Source organism: Halichoerus grypus, chromosome 7 (genome assembly GCF_964656455.1).
Source record: "Halichoerus grypus chromosome 7, mHalGry1.hap1.1, whole genome shotgun sequence".
Lineage (NCBI taxonomy): Eukaryota > Metazoa > Chordata > Mammalia > Carnivora > Phocidae > Halichoerus > Halichoerus grypus.
The window spans coordinates 94,402,518-94,415,042 of record NC_135718.1 but is presented as its reverse complement, the minus strand read 5'-3'; the positions used below and the strand labels follow the sequence as shown (position 1 = coordinate 94,415,042).

Genomic DNA, 12,525 nt, shown 5'->3' with positions numbered 1-12,525 from the left:
ATCCTGACAGACAGAGATATGGCAAGCAAAGCCAAGATGAGGGAAGCCAAATGGCACAGATGTTTGAAAGTACAGGGTCTGTTCAGGAAATAAGATTATCTTAGTGACCTAGAAGGAAGAAACGTGTGTACATGTAGCGGGGAGGGAGGAGGGAAATGCAAGTGCATGGCACAGCCCTGTTCTGTGGCCCGGTCAAGCGAGGGAAGCTTCACAAAGAGGTCGGTGGGCCTCTGAAGAAGGGAGGGGAGCTGCGTCAGCAGGAAGGAAGGACAGAGAGAGGCAAGTGCACAGAGCAGCCAAGAATTGCTCCAGACTGTCGGGAACCTGTGGGAGAGGCTGTACCAGGTATACACAGACATGTAAGCAAAGGACCAGATCTGGAAAGCCTCCGAGGATCAAGCTGAGAAACAGAATGTTGAACAGTATTCAAGATCCTCGGGTATGGACGGTGCAGTGAAAGAAAATGAATCCGAATGGATAGTTCTCAAATTTAGGATGTCCAAGATACTTTAAATTTCTTTGTTCCCCAAATATATCATGATCATAAAGCCTTCTGATGATTCCAGGACAGCAAGAAATAAAGGCCTTGTGTGTGCACATTACAATTAGAGTATTGAGCTAAGAGAATGAGATTTATAAAAATTTGCTAAGAAATCTTTTCTTCTTTAGTCAAAATACTATGAAGTCTCACAATTATCACATGTAAGTTAGAACTGAAGGATTCCTTGTTTTGCTAAGCCTTGGACAATGGTGTATAGTTATTTGGTAAACTGATGAAGCATTAGCAAACCAGATGGTAGAATAAAATGTACAATCAATGTATAAAGTTCCAGAAACACTTTATTTAAAAATGGAGTTGTAAATGCATAACAAAATAACATAAGTAATAAATGTAACAAAAATAAATAAGGAGGATAATGTATTCATACAAAATAAAAATAACATAGTAAAAGGCCAAATGTTTATAATTGAACAAAACCGTGTAAACACTTAAAGGATAATGTAAGTTGAGTAGATGCTAATATTTTCCTAAACAACTCCTTACCTTCTACTTCCATGGGGATATAATCAGTACCCAAACATTAAATAAAAGAGGGAGCAGTGGTGATTATTTTGTTTGACTTTTTCTTCAAATGGATTGACCCTGTTTTAATGTTTCACCTATTCCTTCAAAGCATTTGTATCATTCCATTCATGTTCTTTAAAACCTTTTTTTTTTTCAGTCTTCCTTTATTAGACAGAATGGAGAAGTTAGCTTTACAAGGAGAATAGTTCATTTGCCATTTTTTTTTAATTTAAAGAAAAATATGAGATTCATTATACAGCAGACTTTTGTTTTTACATCTCTACAAAAAGGGTTTTTTTGCATCTTTATTAACTGGCCCAACAGTATAGGAGTTTTTAAATCTTGTAAAGTTTTGAAGCATACAGAGTTAGTTTGTCTCTTGAAACCAATGTAGTACAGGATTATTGCTGAAATACTAAAGACCATTCATAAAAGTTGCAAAGCCGCAGTTTTAACCTTTATAGACTGATGGGGTCAAGGGAGAAATCCAAGTCTACTAAGTAATATTTAAAGGAATTAAGATTCACCCAAATTATAGTGTTCTGGAAACACAAAGATAATTACTTTCTTTTAAAACTTATCCAAATGTGAAGTTACTGGAAAGAGAAAAAACAAGTTTACAGAAGGTATTTTTCCACAGGTTTCCTGTTTAGTAGCATAGGCCTGAGCCTTCATCGTTGCCGTCTTGCAGGGTCCTTATAAATGTGTAAGACGGACAGGATTTACTACTGGGTCCTACAGGGAAACACACAGAAGCAATTCATTGCTTGGGAGTGAAACTATCAGCTAATCTTATGACTACTGGTTCTCCAAGTCTCCTAATGAAGAAAATTTTAACTTCATGATCATTTCAAGGGAATTTTTTTTTTCAACTGTCACACATAAACTCGGTAACACAGGACCAATATATGTGTTTTCAGTTTAAAAAATATACTCCACCTAAGTAGTCTAGTTTAATATTTCTAGTTATCATTTGCCCTAAAATGAGACAAAATCTTACTTCCGTTAAAAAAAATTGAAAAAAAGTGCCAAATTGAGCTTTTTGAAAGTGGAGTAAAACATGGAGGGGTTAAAACAAATACAGTATTATCAATCTCCTATGTACAAAAAAGATGGTTAGTCCTTATTGATATACAGCTATGTCCACCTACCACTCCCGGCAAATCTTAGTGCAAACATAATAGTTCATCTCCATAAACCCCAAGACAATTTACGTAGCAACAAAGTTATATAAATCACATATATGCTGGAAAATTTCAGAACACAAGAACGACTGTTTTGAAAGGTCAGTTGGACTGTGGAGAGTAACATGTCATTGTATCCAATGGTAATGAATACTAATATAAATCCTATTATTAAGAAGCAAATATAAGTGTTTAACAAATCTGTACAGATGAAGAGGAAGTCCATTTCGGGGAGCAGCTTGGCACAGAAGACATGGGGGTCAGAAATGTTGGGTATTTAATTTGCTTGTAGGTCACAGCATGGCTTAAAGAAAAAAAACAAAGATCTATGAAGGGAAAGGATGCACTTATAGAATTCAATTTGAAAATCATAAAACCACAAAAAGCAAAACTGCCACAATCTGCTTTTTCCTACATGGGCATACTCGTGGTTTTCTAATGGCCTGAAAGGATTAACAGGATACCACATCATAGGTAAAAAAATAAATAAAATTAAGAAGACAGAGAGAACAAGATTGTAGCTGACCAAGCTGTCTTGTTTTGTATAAGTCAACACTATGCTGCTTCCAATATTCCTAGTCATTCCACAGGTACTCATTTTTAACGATAGAGAGAAAGTCATTCATGTACTGTAACGTCTTCCTCTTCCCCATCAGGGTTGAACCTATTGAAATGGATACTGAAATCAGCCTCAGACTCGGCATTCTCAAATTCAGCTGACACTGCAAGAGCGGCAGGATGGGGAGCCCTAGCTTCTGGCTGGCCAAGTGTCGGCGTCTGACCCGGGCTGCTGTGGTTATTCACGGGACTGGACTTCTGTTGTGGTGGAGATGGCAAGATAGAGCTGGGGAATCCCATGTTGTTCAGAGCCTCCAGAGTTCCATCCGGGTCAATCATAGCATTGATTGCTGAAGGAAAGAAAAAAAAGGAATACGGGGGAAAAAGATAATTGTAGATGCAGTTAAATTTGGATGTGAACACTGCTTATGACTCAGATAATGTTTCAACTAAGGATGCTTGTATGAGCTTAAATTTGGCCAATCCTTTTGATACCGTATTTAAAACCCATTTTTAATAATTCGGGGGCTGACCTCTACTGTAGACGATACGGACCTGAATGTTTTCTCTGGTGCCATGAACAGGCTCACATATGGGCCCTTTTGGAGTCTGTTGGAAGACTGAGATTTGAGAGAAAGATCTTTCTGAAATTTGCTTTCATCACTGTGACAGGATAGGGAAAACGCTAGGTGTGATTTTAATAAGCATTCCTAGCTGTATTACCACACAGACAACTGGGGTTCATTGCTAAGATGGGGTTCCAAGGAACTGGAAGGCTGGGGAGGCTGGGAGAACATCATCCCACTCTGAATGCTACCACAGCATGCTGTCGTTCATCCTGGTAAGAGTGTGGGGCCATCAGTGTGTGCCCTGAGCCACGGGGACGCCCTCAGAACCCAACGGCAGCTCCAGCAGGCCGTATAGACCTTGCTACTCCATGGGAGGGACCAGTGAAAGAGCAGCTTTCCATCCAAAAGATCCTTGAGTGATTTTCAACTTGGCACTGGGGAGAGTGGGAGTTGGCAGAAGGAAGCACCTTTGATATAACAATTACTCAAGAGGTCCTTTTCAAAGTATACTCCCCTTCCATCAGCTAACACTCTTCCCCATGGGGGTAACACATAACCCTTCGGGGTGTGGAGACTGACCAGACGTTAAGATCATTTAGCGAGGACCAACATATTCTGCCTATGGTAATTCAAGAAACAAAGGCTGAGTAGAATCAGCAGTTGACTCTGGAAGCTACTTGTTGTGCAGACTTCTAGTTCAAGACACACACGGGCATTCATGCCGGAGTAAGATCTGGTGCACACGGGGAAATAATGGCCGGTCAAACTTCAGGAGGCAAACACAGTCTCTTTTTCTTCTCTCCCTCCTTTTCTGGTCCCTTTGGCCAATATGCGCTCTTTTCTTGTGGTTCACCCAAACAACTGTTATTTGTATCAGAATACAAGTTCATTTGGGTTACATCACAAATGTCAAATCAAATAAATAATGCCAACTGTCAATAAGCATTCTGAGCTGCATACATATTTTAATATTATTTTACATATTTTTCATATATTAGTATTTATGTACATATAAAATAGATAATATATATCATACTGTGAACTAGTCTACAACAGCTAGCCTATATGCCCAAGATTTAACTTTACCTTTTTATTTATGTTGGGTTTTATTTTGTTTCTTTTTTTAAAGATTTATTTTGAGAGAGAAAGAGAGAGTGTGTGCATGTGCACGCACACAAGCGTATGAGTGGGGGGGAGGCGTAGAGGGACAGGATCCCAAGCACACTCCACACTGAGCTGGAGCCCCATGTGGGGCTCAACTCCATGACCTGAGCTGAAATCAAGCGTCAGACACTTAACCCACTGAGCCACCGGGGCGTGCCCCTATTTATATTGGGTTTTAAAGCTTCCTTTTTAGGAGTAATGTGGATATGTAGAACTATATTTTTACCCGTATGTTATTATATTTAACCAAATCACATTATAATAGAATATTTTAAGAAATACCACTTAGAATGTACTTGTCTGAAATCGTTAGCTCTTCCTACTTAATTCAGTAATATATGTACCTTGTAGCTGCTTTTCAACTCTTTTCAACTCCTGTAATATAGAAGAAATCTCCTGTAGGGAAAGCAATGACAAAAATTAGCTTACTGTAAGTAAAGCATTTTTATTGGATAAGCAACGAATCTCACACTCCTCTTACTTGCAACATTTAACAGTATCTACATGGCACTATATCTGCAGCAACAAGATAGGAAATAATTATGATATCCAAAAAATGAGATTCAAATTTTAAAATCTTTAATGTTTAACTACAATTATTTTTTCAACAAGATAATAAAAGATGAAAAGTTCAAGATGATACTACTGTATAAGCAAAGATTTTGAAAAACTTGCATCGATCAACCTTGCAATAACTTTCTAACAGTGCATAAGGATTTTCTTTGAAAAATGTATCAACTGCGACTTAGTTTTAGGATGACTCCCTGAACCACGAAAACCTGTACAGATTCTTGAGGAGGAGACGAGCAATCTCCTGAGGAAAAGGAAATGATTCATGTCCACTTCTATTTGAGTTCGGCTCTTATTTCAAATTGCCTATTTATAATGTATAATCATTACAAGAACAAGAATGTATTAGTGAGAAACATAAAGAAAGTTCCTCCTTCATACCATTTATAACTTTGAAACAATCAACATTTTAAACCCCTGTGAGAGATAGTGGAAGGCATAAAACTTCCCAAATCTGTGTATTTTATCTTTTTAAAAATGTAAACTAACACTTTAAAAATAAGAATATCATTTCTTTAAGATAAACCTATCTCTTAAATGTTTTAATATTCAAGAAAAATTACCATACCATGCTTGAGGTTTTCACGATAGGGACTTCACTCTCAGCTCTTAACTTGCTTTCTATTTCATCCCAGTTCCGATCCTTGTCTTTAAATAATATTCTAAAAATCAAAAAAAATAAGCATTTTACTTTCCATGTTTTAAAAACCCATCATATGTTTAACAATAATATAAAAGCAATGTATCTTTTCAAAGCTCCACAAGGATAAATAAACCACTAAACATTACATAAACTATAAATAAAATACTGAACCAATATTACCAATAAACTTATTTATGTGAGGAATCTATATTAAAAAGTGAGTAGTTATGAATACACACGTAAATCCTTTCATAGTTATCTTATTTGTTACTGAAAACCAAATATAGATAAATATAGATGATATAACCCCAAAATTTTATCTAATATTTGTAAATCAACCATAAGATGACCACTTACTAAAACACAATTTTGTTCAGATGGAACATATGCAGTATAAATGTAAGATGAAAACAGACTGAATTAGATATGAAAAATTATTGATTGATTAAAGTGTGAACATTATTTTAAAGGCTGAAAATTGGGAGTACTTACTGTGTTTGTCTTTAAAAATCTTAATTTATGTTAGCATAGTTGTATACAACAACCAATTAGGAGTTTAACACTATCCTTTTGATAAAAACAACTGCCAATAAAGATAATTATCCTGATGTGAGAAACTAAACTCAAATATCTTAAACTTATAAAAAAAGTATCACAGAGTTTTGATTTGTCTTTCAGAAGTAGTATCCTTCTCTCCCAATACTTTGGAATCTCTGAGACATTACTCAGCAGTTTTAGGGTGATGGAAATAGTAGGCACCTTTCTGGTTTCTTTTAAAATTTCTTTATTGAGCTTGGAAATCTAATTTAACTGTCTTATATAAACATCAACACTGTACAAATAAGTAAATTATTACTACTGGAAGCTGATCAGTGTTTAAGTAGTACACTAATTTAAATTATTTGTATTTCTTCAAAGATCAATATGCCAAGTTCAACTTACTTTTGAAAAACATGAAATTCATCAACATCAAATCAAGTCTGGAACATCTACAATTATACATCGCCATGCTTAAAAGGGCAATAATGGTTCTAGAAACTGATATAAGAATATTCATCTGTTATATTTTCTAAACCCAAAAGACTAATAAACCTCCTTGCCAGCCATCTAAGAGCTGATATCGTAATGACCAAGACATTAAGACAGGTAAGCAAATTATGTGATTTGTAAAAGAGTCACTTGCAGCATTAGGATTGGTGGGAAGAAAACAAAGACTGTTTCAGGGACCAACTGAGAACTACAACAGACTCGTATAATACAGCAAGTCTGCGCTTAGCCACACTGTGCTAAATAAAAGTCCAGTGAATTTTGCCAGATTATGGTTGCTGGGTAAAACGCTTGGGCTTCTCAAACTGGTTTTTTTTTTTTTTTTTTTAAGATTTTATTTATTTATTTAACAGAGAGAGACACAGCGAGAGAGGGAACACAGCTGAGCAGGGAGCCCGACGCAGGGCCTGATCCCAGGACCCCGGGATCATGACCTGAGCCGAAGGCAGATGCTTAACCGACTGAGCCACCCAGGCATCCCAAGGGCTTCTCAAACCGTTAAAGGATACATGTATCACTTTTGCTGGAAATGGCTCAGAATGGTCACCTGAGGTTTCTGACTCACACACACAAAAAGCCCCCCAGAGCTCTAAGCCACTGAAGGGATAAAAAACTTACTTTAAGACAATGCGTAAATATTGTGGTATGGATTTAAGAAGCCAAATTTGGCATTTTCACTTTAGGAAGTGTACTCAAATACACTATTTAAATACTAAGGAAGCAGAAAACTAGATCAAGACATGACTTTAGACCAGGCCATAATGGTTAGAACTTAACTGTCTTTGTTTAAAGGTCATTATAGATCTTTCAGAAAAAAAAAAATTCACAGCTTTCGAATGATCTTCATATATTACATTATGGATTCAAAATAGTAGTCCGATTAATGTCAGCATGGAAAACACAGTAAATGCCAAGGATAATTTCATTCAGTAATTTTTAACTATTAAGCTAAAAACCCTTTTTGCTAAAGCAGTTGGTTTTAGAATAAAAAGCCTCTGGTTCATATTCTAAGCCCTTCACTATCTATTCTCTGGCACATCCCTCAATACCTGCAAATCAGGGTTACTAACTGGTAGTTTGCAAACAGGACCATGCTCACAGCTTGAGGGTGTCACTTTCACATGGAATAGCATGAGAATGCTGTAAAACAGTTCTTGTATAAATATTTTCAATTGTATCCATAGAAAGTATTGGGGCAATTTAAACAGGCGTATATTTAGGCCCAGGTAGGCATCTGAGTTTCTCACTCCTGGCATAAAACTTAAAGACCAGTCATTTCCCAAACTACCCTGGTATTCCACACAAAAGGCCCAGGCTCTCTCCCTTAGATTTGGTTATTAAAAACTATACCGATCTTTGAATACTACCTTCCATAAAGCCTCCCCTCATTGTCCTAGGTGAAAGCGACCCTTCTTCTGCCTTTACCTCTAACTGGGCACCAATCTATCACATGCCACCTTGTACAACAATTAACAGCAGATATGCTTTGCCTTGCTGGCCAAATGTAAACTTTGTAAGAGTAAGAATGATGTTAGATCCTCCTGATTATCTTCCATAGAGCCTGCCATAGTGCTTTACACATAGTAAAAGTCAATGCTTACACTGAAGGCAACAAAATAACACCAAATTAACTTTACTGAGGCATTTTTACTTATTTTGTTTGTTTTCTTTTTTTAACCTTTCTAAATTCTGTTAAATTTCTGAGACAGTTAAATTAATCCATCAACCAATGAATGAATGTGTTCTTTGGTCTCAATTTTAATTAAATGTCAAAGCTACATGAAGTATTTTTCTTTGGAGAAAACTAGGGATGAGTTCAGAGTGGACTGAGGAACAGTCAACAGGAAGAAAGAATGGTACCAGTCAGGTGCACTATGAAAATCTACTGAATGAATAAAAGAGTGGATGGGGACCCAGTTAGTGTGGAAAGAGGACTTGTATTTCAGCAGGTAGGATGAAATGACAAGGGATTCCCCATTTATAGATGAGGAGAATTCAAAGTTTTCCAGTTGGCAGGTCACATCACCACATGAAGAGACTTATATGGCATTTCTATGGATAACACGGCGTATCAAGAGGACCCATATTTAACATTTTAGCCTGTCACAGCTTTTTATGATAAAGTCCAAACTCTTTAATAAACTCAACTTTAAGGGACCTTTCCTTAACCTCTCCAGGGTTGACTGTCTCTCATCACCCCCCAGCTCTCTTACTTTACCCAGCTTTTGACTATCTAACGCCATGCAAAATTTAGCTATATGGGTCATCTTTCCAAATTTACTAGAAGATAAAGCAAACCGTTTTTATAGCTGTTTATTTATTTTTTTAATAGTAGTTTAAAACATACTTTAAAATGGCTGTTTTTTTAAAAGAACACCTTAAACACAATATTTTAAAAAGACTTTTGAAATAGTTTTGGAAAAAAATTATCTAAATGATTTCTCTCAAATAGTTAGCCTTACAATTCAATAACATGATGTTCAATGTGTTTTTACCATGACTGGGTACTCATCAAACACTGATGAAATGTATTATTTCATCATATAAGCAATATAAAATTATATTTGTGTGGGATATTATAATTCACAAACCATATTCAGACATGGTTTCATTACATCTTAAAATTTTAATGATAGGAATTAGAAATTAAGTCATAGCATCAATGAATTTCTGAGGTATTTTTACATAGATTTTACACCTTGAGCCTTCTTTTACACCTTGAGCCCTTATCTTGATAGCTCTTAAAAATGTACCAGTTTATCTCTTCACTTTATTGCCTTCTATGTCTTATTTTTTACTTTTTAGATTTTTTTTGACAACAATAATACAGAACGTGGTTAAAAATATAAATCTTTCAGAAAAAACATACATATTATATAGAATAACTACTATGTGCATATGTGTACATATATACATATAATTCTTCCCTCCAGGTTCATTTCTTAAAGGTTTATACAAACGTCCTCATAATATATTTACTCCTATACATCTTGATCTCTTCACATAAAGATATCTTTACCTTTTCAAGAGTATCAGTGAAGTGTATCAACAGCCCCTCCAAATACAGTTGAAATCTGAAGCATATTACCTTAACAGTTAAAAAGTGATTGCATGTTTGTCTTTTCTTAAGGAGTACCTTATACATATAATTAATTTAAACAGTTATTTTAATGACTACCATTATGTTGACATCCACTGTTTTTTCAATTTACCCTTATCAATTTTCACACATCCCTATGAGTTTTAAGTAAACTTAACTTCCTACAAAATAATTTAATATTCACTCATTAACCAATAGTTACATAGTATATTCTAGGTACTTTATCATTAAAGACCACTGCTCTCATGGAATTTATATTTTAGCTCATGTATTTGAGTACATCCACCTGGATGAAGTTAGCGGTTTCTGCTATCTCCATGTGATTTGTCTTCATTTCATTATTTTGCTTTAATTATCTGATTTTATTATTCACAACTTTTATTCCAACCAAGCCCAATCACCCCTCTTTCCTTTTTATTATTAAAATCACTAGTTACACAGGATAAAAAGCATAATAACAATGCAATTTCATTGGATCCTTTCTAAATTAATGTGTACATTTTAAGGTTCACATTTGGTTTTAAGGAAATTAAATTAGTTGCATGCTATTTATGAATAACACATTCTATAATTTCTGACTAGGCTTATACGTGAGCCCACTGTTTTTATCTTCATCATATGCAGTGATTAAGCAATCGGCACTCTAATATCATCTTAGGTGAGGTCTATCTGTGTGTTCCCCAGCAACTATGTCACTTCCGAGTCTGCTGATCCCATCATCTTCTCCCACGGTCACCAAGCTCCCCTTCGCCATGACAACCCATCCTGCTAGGAGCTGCCGATACAGCAGGCAGCCAGACAGATCAAGTCCACCCAGTGAAATCTGTAGGGTCTAATCACATGCTTACTTACTAATGCCAGAAGTCAGGCATGCCTCAAGTTTGGCTCAAGTACACAATGTAGTTGAAGGTGATGAAATTGTTATTTTGAATTTAATTCCACTAACATTATATTCTAAAACTAGAACATACTGGAAGGATTATTAACCAAAGGAATAAATAAATGAAATAAACACTGATTAAAAGCACCTTATATAGGAATGAAGTCTCCAAATTTAATCAGATGGAACGATTTTTGACTGTGTATTATTTGTCCAGCACAGTTCTGAGGCCCTCATGACTGAGCGCACAAGGCAGGCAAGTATGCAGGTATTCTGAGTCGTACAGCATCATGCACACTGTCCTCTTTACTGATGAAGAAGAGGAAACTAGCCTCAAGTTTCAGGCCTTATAAAAGAAGCCCCAAAGGTCTGTTAATTTAAAATACTTACTGTTACTTTGTGGAGGAATAAACCGTATCTGGTTATTAATAAAATTAAGTAATTGTAGCTGTTAACTCTCCACATTATAAAGGGCTGACAATATTGAGTCTTTTGTTTCCCTTTTTGCCCCCTTCACGTGGCCTAGCTTCTGGCAATTACTTAAACCTAAAAAAGAGACGGAACGTGACGGTGGCAGCAGTAAGTTCGGTGGCACTGCCTTCACTCGTTCCTACCGGCTGGGGGTGGTCGCAGGTCAGCACGAAGTGGAACAGGTGTCTACTAACCATGTGAGCCCGTAGGTTTGAGTAACAGAACAGTACCTGATCTTTCCGGCTGTTTTATCTATAGACTGTCTTATCTTCTTGGAAAACTGAAAGACGGACGATAGCAGCAGATTATCTCCCATGACCTGAAACATTCAAAAAAACTAAATTAAAATATTATCACTGTATTGTATAACCACCAAGAACACTACTCACAGCTCACTATGTTTAGGGGCATTTAGTATTTATGCTAATTTTAATTAAAAAAATCAATGAGGAATGTCATTAAGAGTTATGTATAACTAAACTGAGAAAGAGAAATATCAATAAAGGGGTTCCTTTTTTTTAAAGTAACATGTCCAGTTTCCATACTATTTTGGTCATATCACTTTTAAAAAACAACCCATATTATCCTATGTTCAATTACTATCATGATCCCATCTCTCATGCCTCCAATTCAAATGATCAAAACAAAGAAAATACGAATTAATTTTGAACACTAAGTTTTTTATCTAATCTTTCACCAAATAATATGAACATAAGATCAAGAAGATTACAATCCTTACTTTTTGGGGCAGAGTCTAGTGGGAGAGATACTTTTTAAAAATTTACTCAAAAAATGAATTTTTATGATGGACGTTCGTACCACCCTAGTTGAAATTTATGGGCAAAACTAGGGTTGGCAAACTTCTTCTGTAAAGGGCCAGAGAGTGAAGATTTTAGGCTATCTGGTGTCACAACTACTAAACTCATTCTTGTGAAAGCAGCTATGGATAACACGCAAACAAGTGGGCTTGGCTGTGCTGAGATAAAGCTTTATTTACAAAACAAGTGGCAGGCTGGATTTGGTCTGCAGAAGCTAGAAAAGGGACTGAACCTGGGGCTAGATGTGGGCTCCCAAATCACCTCCTTGTATTTCAGAACTGTATCTAGACTCTGCAAGACCATCCAGAAAATAAGATCCGGCCTTGGAGGCTAAGAAGCGTTCAAGACCAGTGCAGGAGTTAAAAGTATATAGGAAAAAGAACATAAATAAGTGCTAAATTTTGTGATTCAGTGCCACACAAATTCTAATGAAAGGGAGTTCAGTGAACGGTGGC

The 12,525-nt window shown here is 36.0% G+C and overlaps 1 protein-coding gene across 9 annotated transcripts in view; it reads right to left on the bottom strand.

Moving 5' to 3' along the window:
- Positions 1-822: 822 nt before the first annotated feature.
- The window catches only part of CEP170 (centrosomal protein 170), a 129,259-nt gene continuing 117,556 nt past the window's right edge, over positions 823-12,525 (bottom strand). For all 9 annotated transcript variants that reach the window (XM_036096991.2, XM_036096987.2, XM_036096989.2 and 6 more), the window contains 4 exons: positions 11,483-11,571; positions 5,680-5,773; positions 4,886-4,937; positions 823-3,158 (listed from right to left, as the gene is read on the bottom strand). In XM_036096991.2, the coding sequence (XP_035952884.2) occupies positions 2,869-3,158; positions 4,886-4,937; positions 5,680-5,773; positions 11,483-11,571 (525 nt within the window). In that variant the 3' untranslated portion in view covers positions 823-2,868. The remainder of the gene's footprint in view (positions 3,159-4,885; positions 4,938-5,679; positions 5,774-11,482; positions 11,572-12,525) is intronic.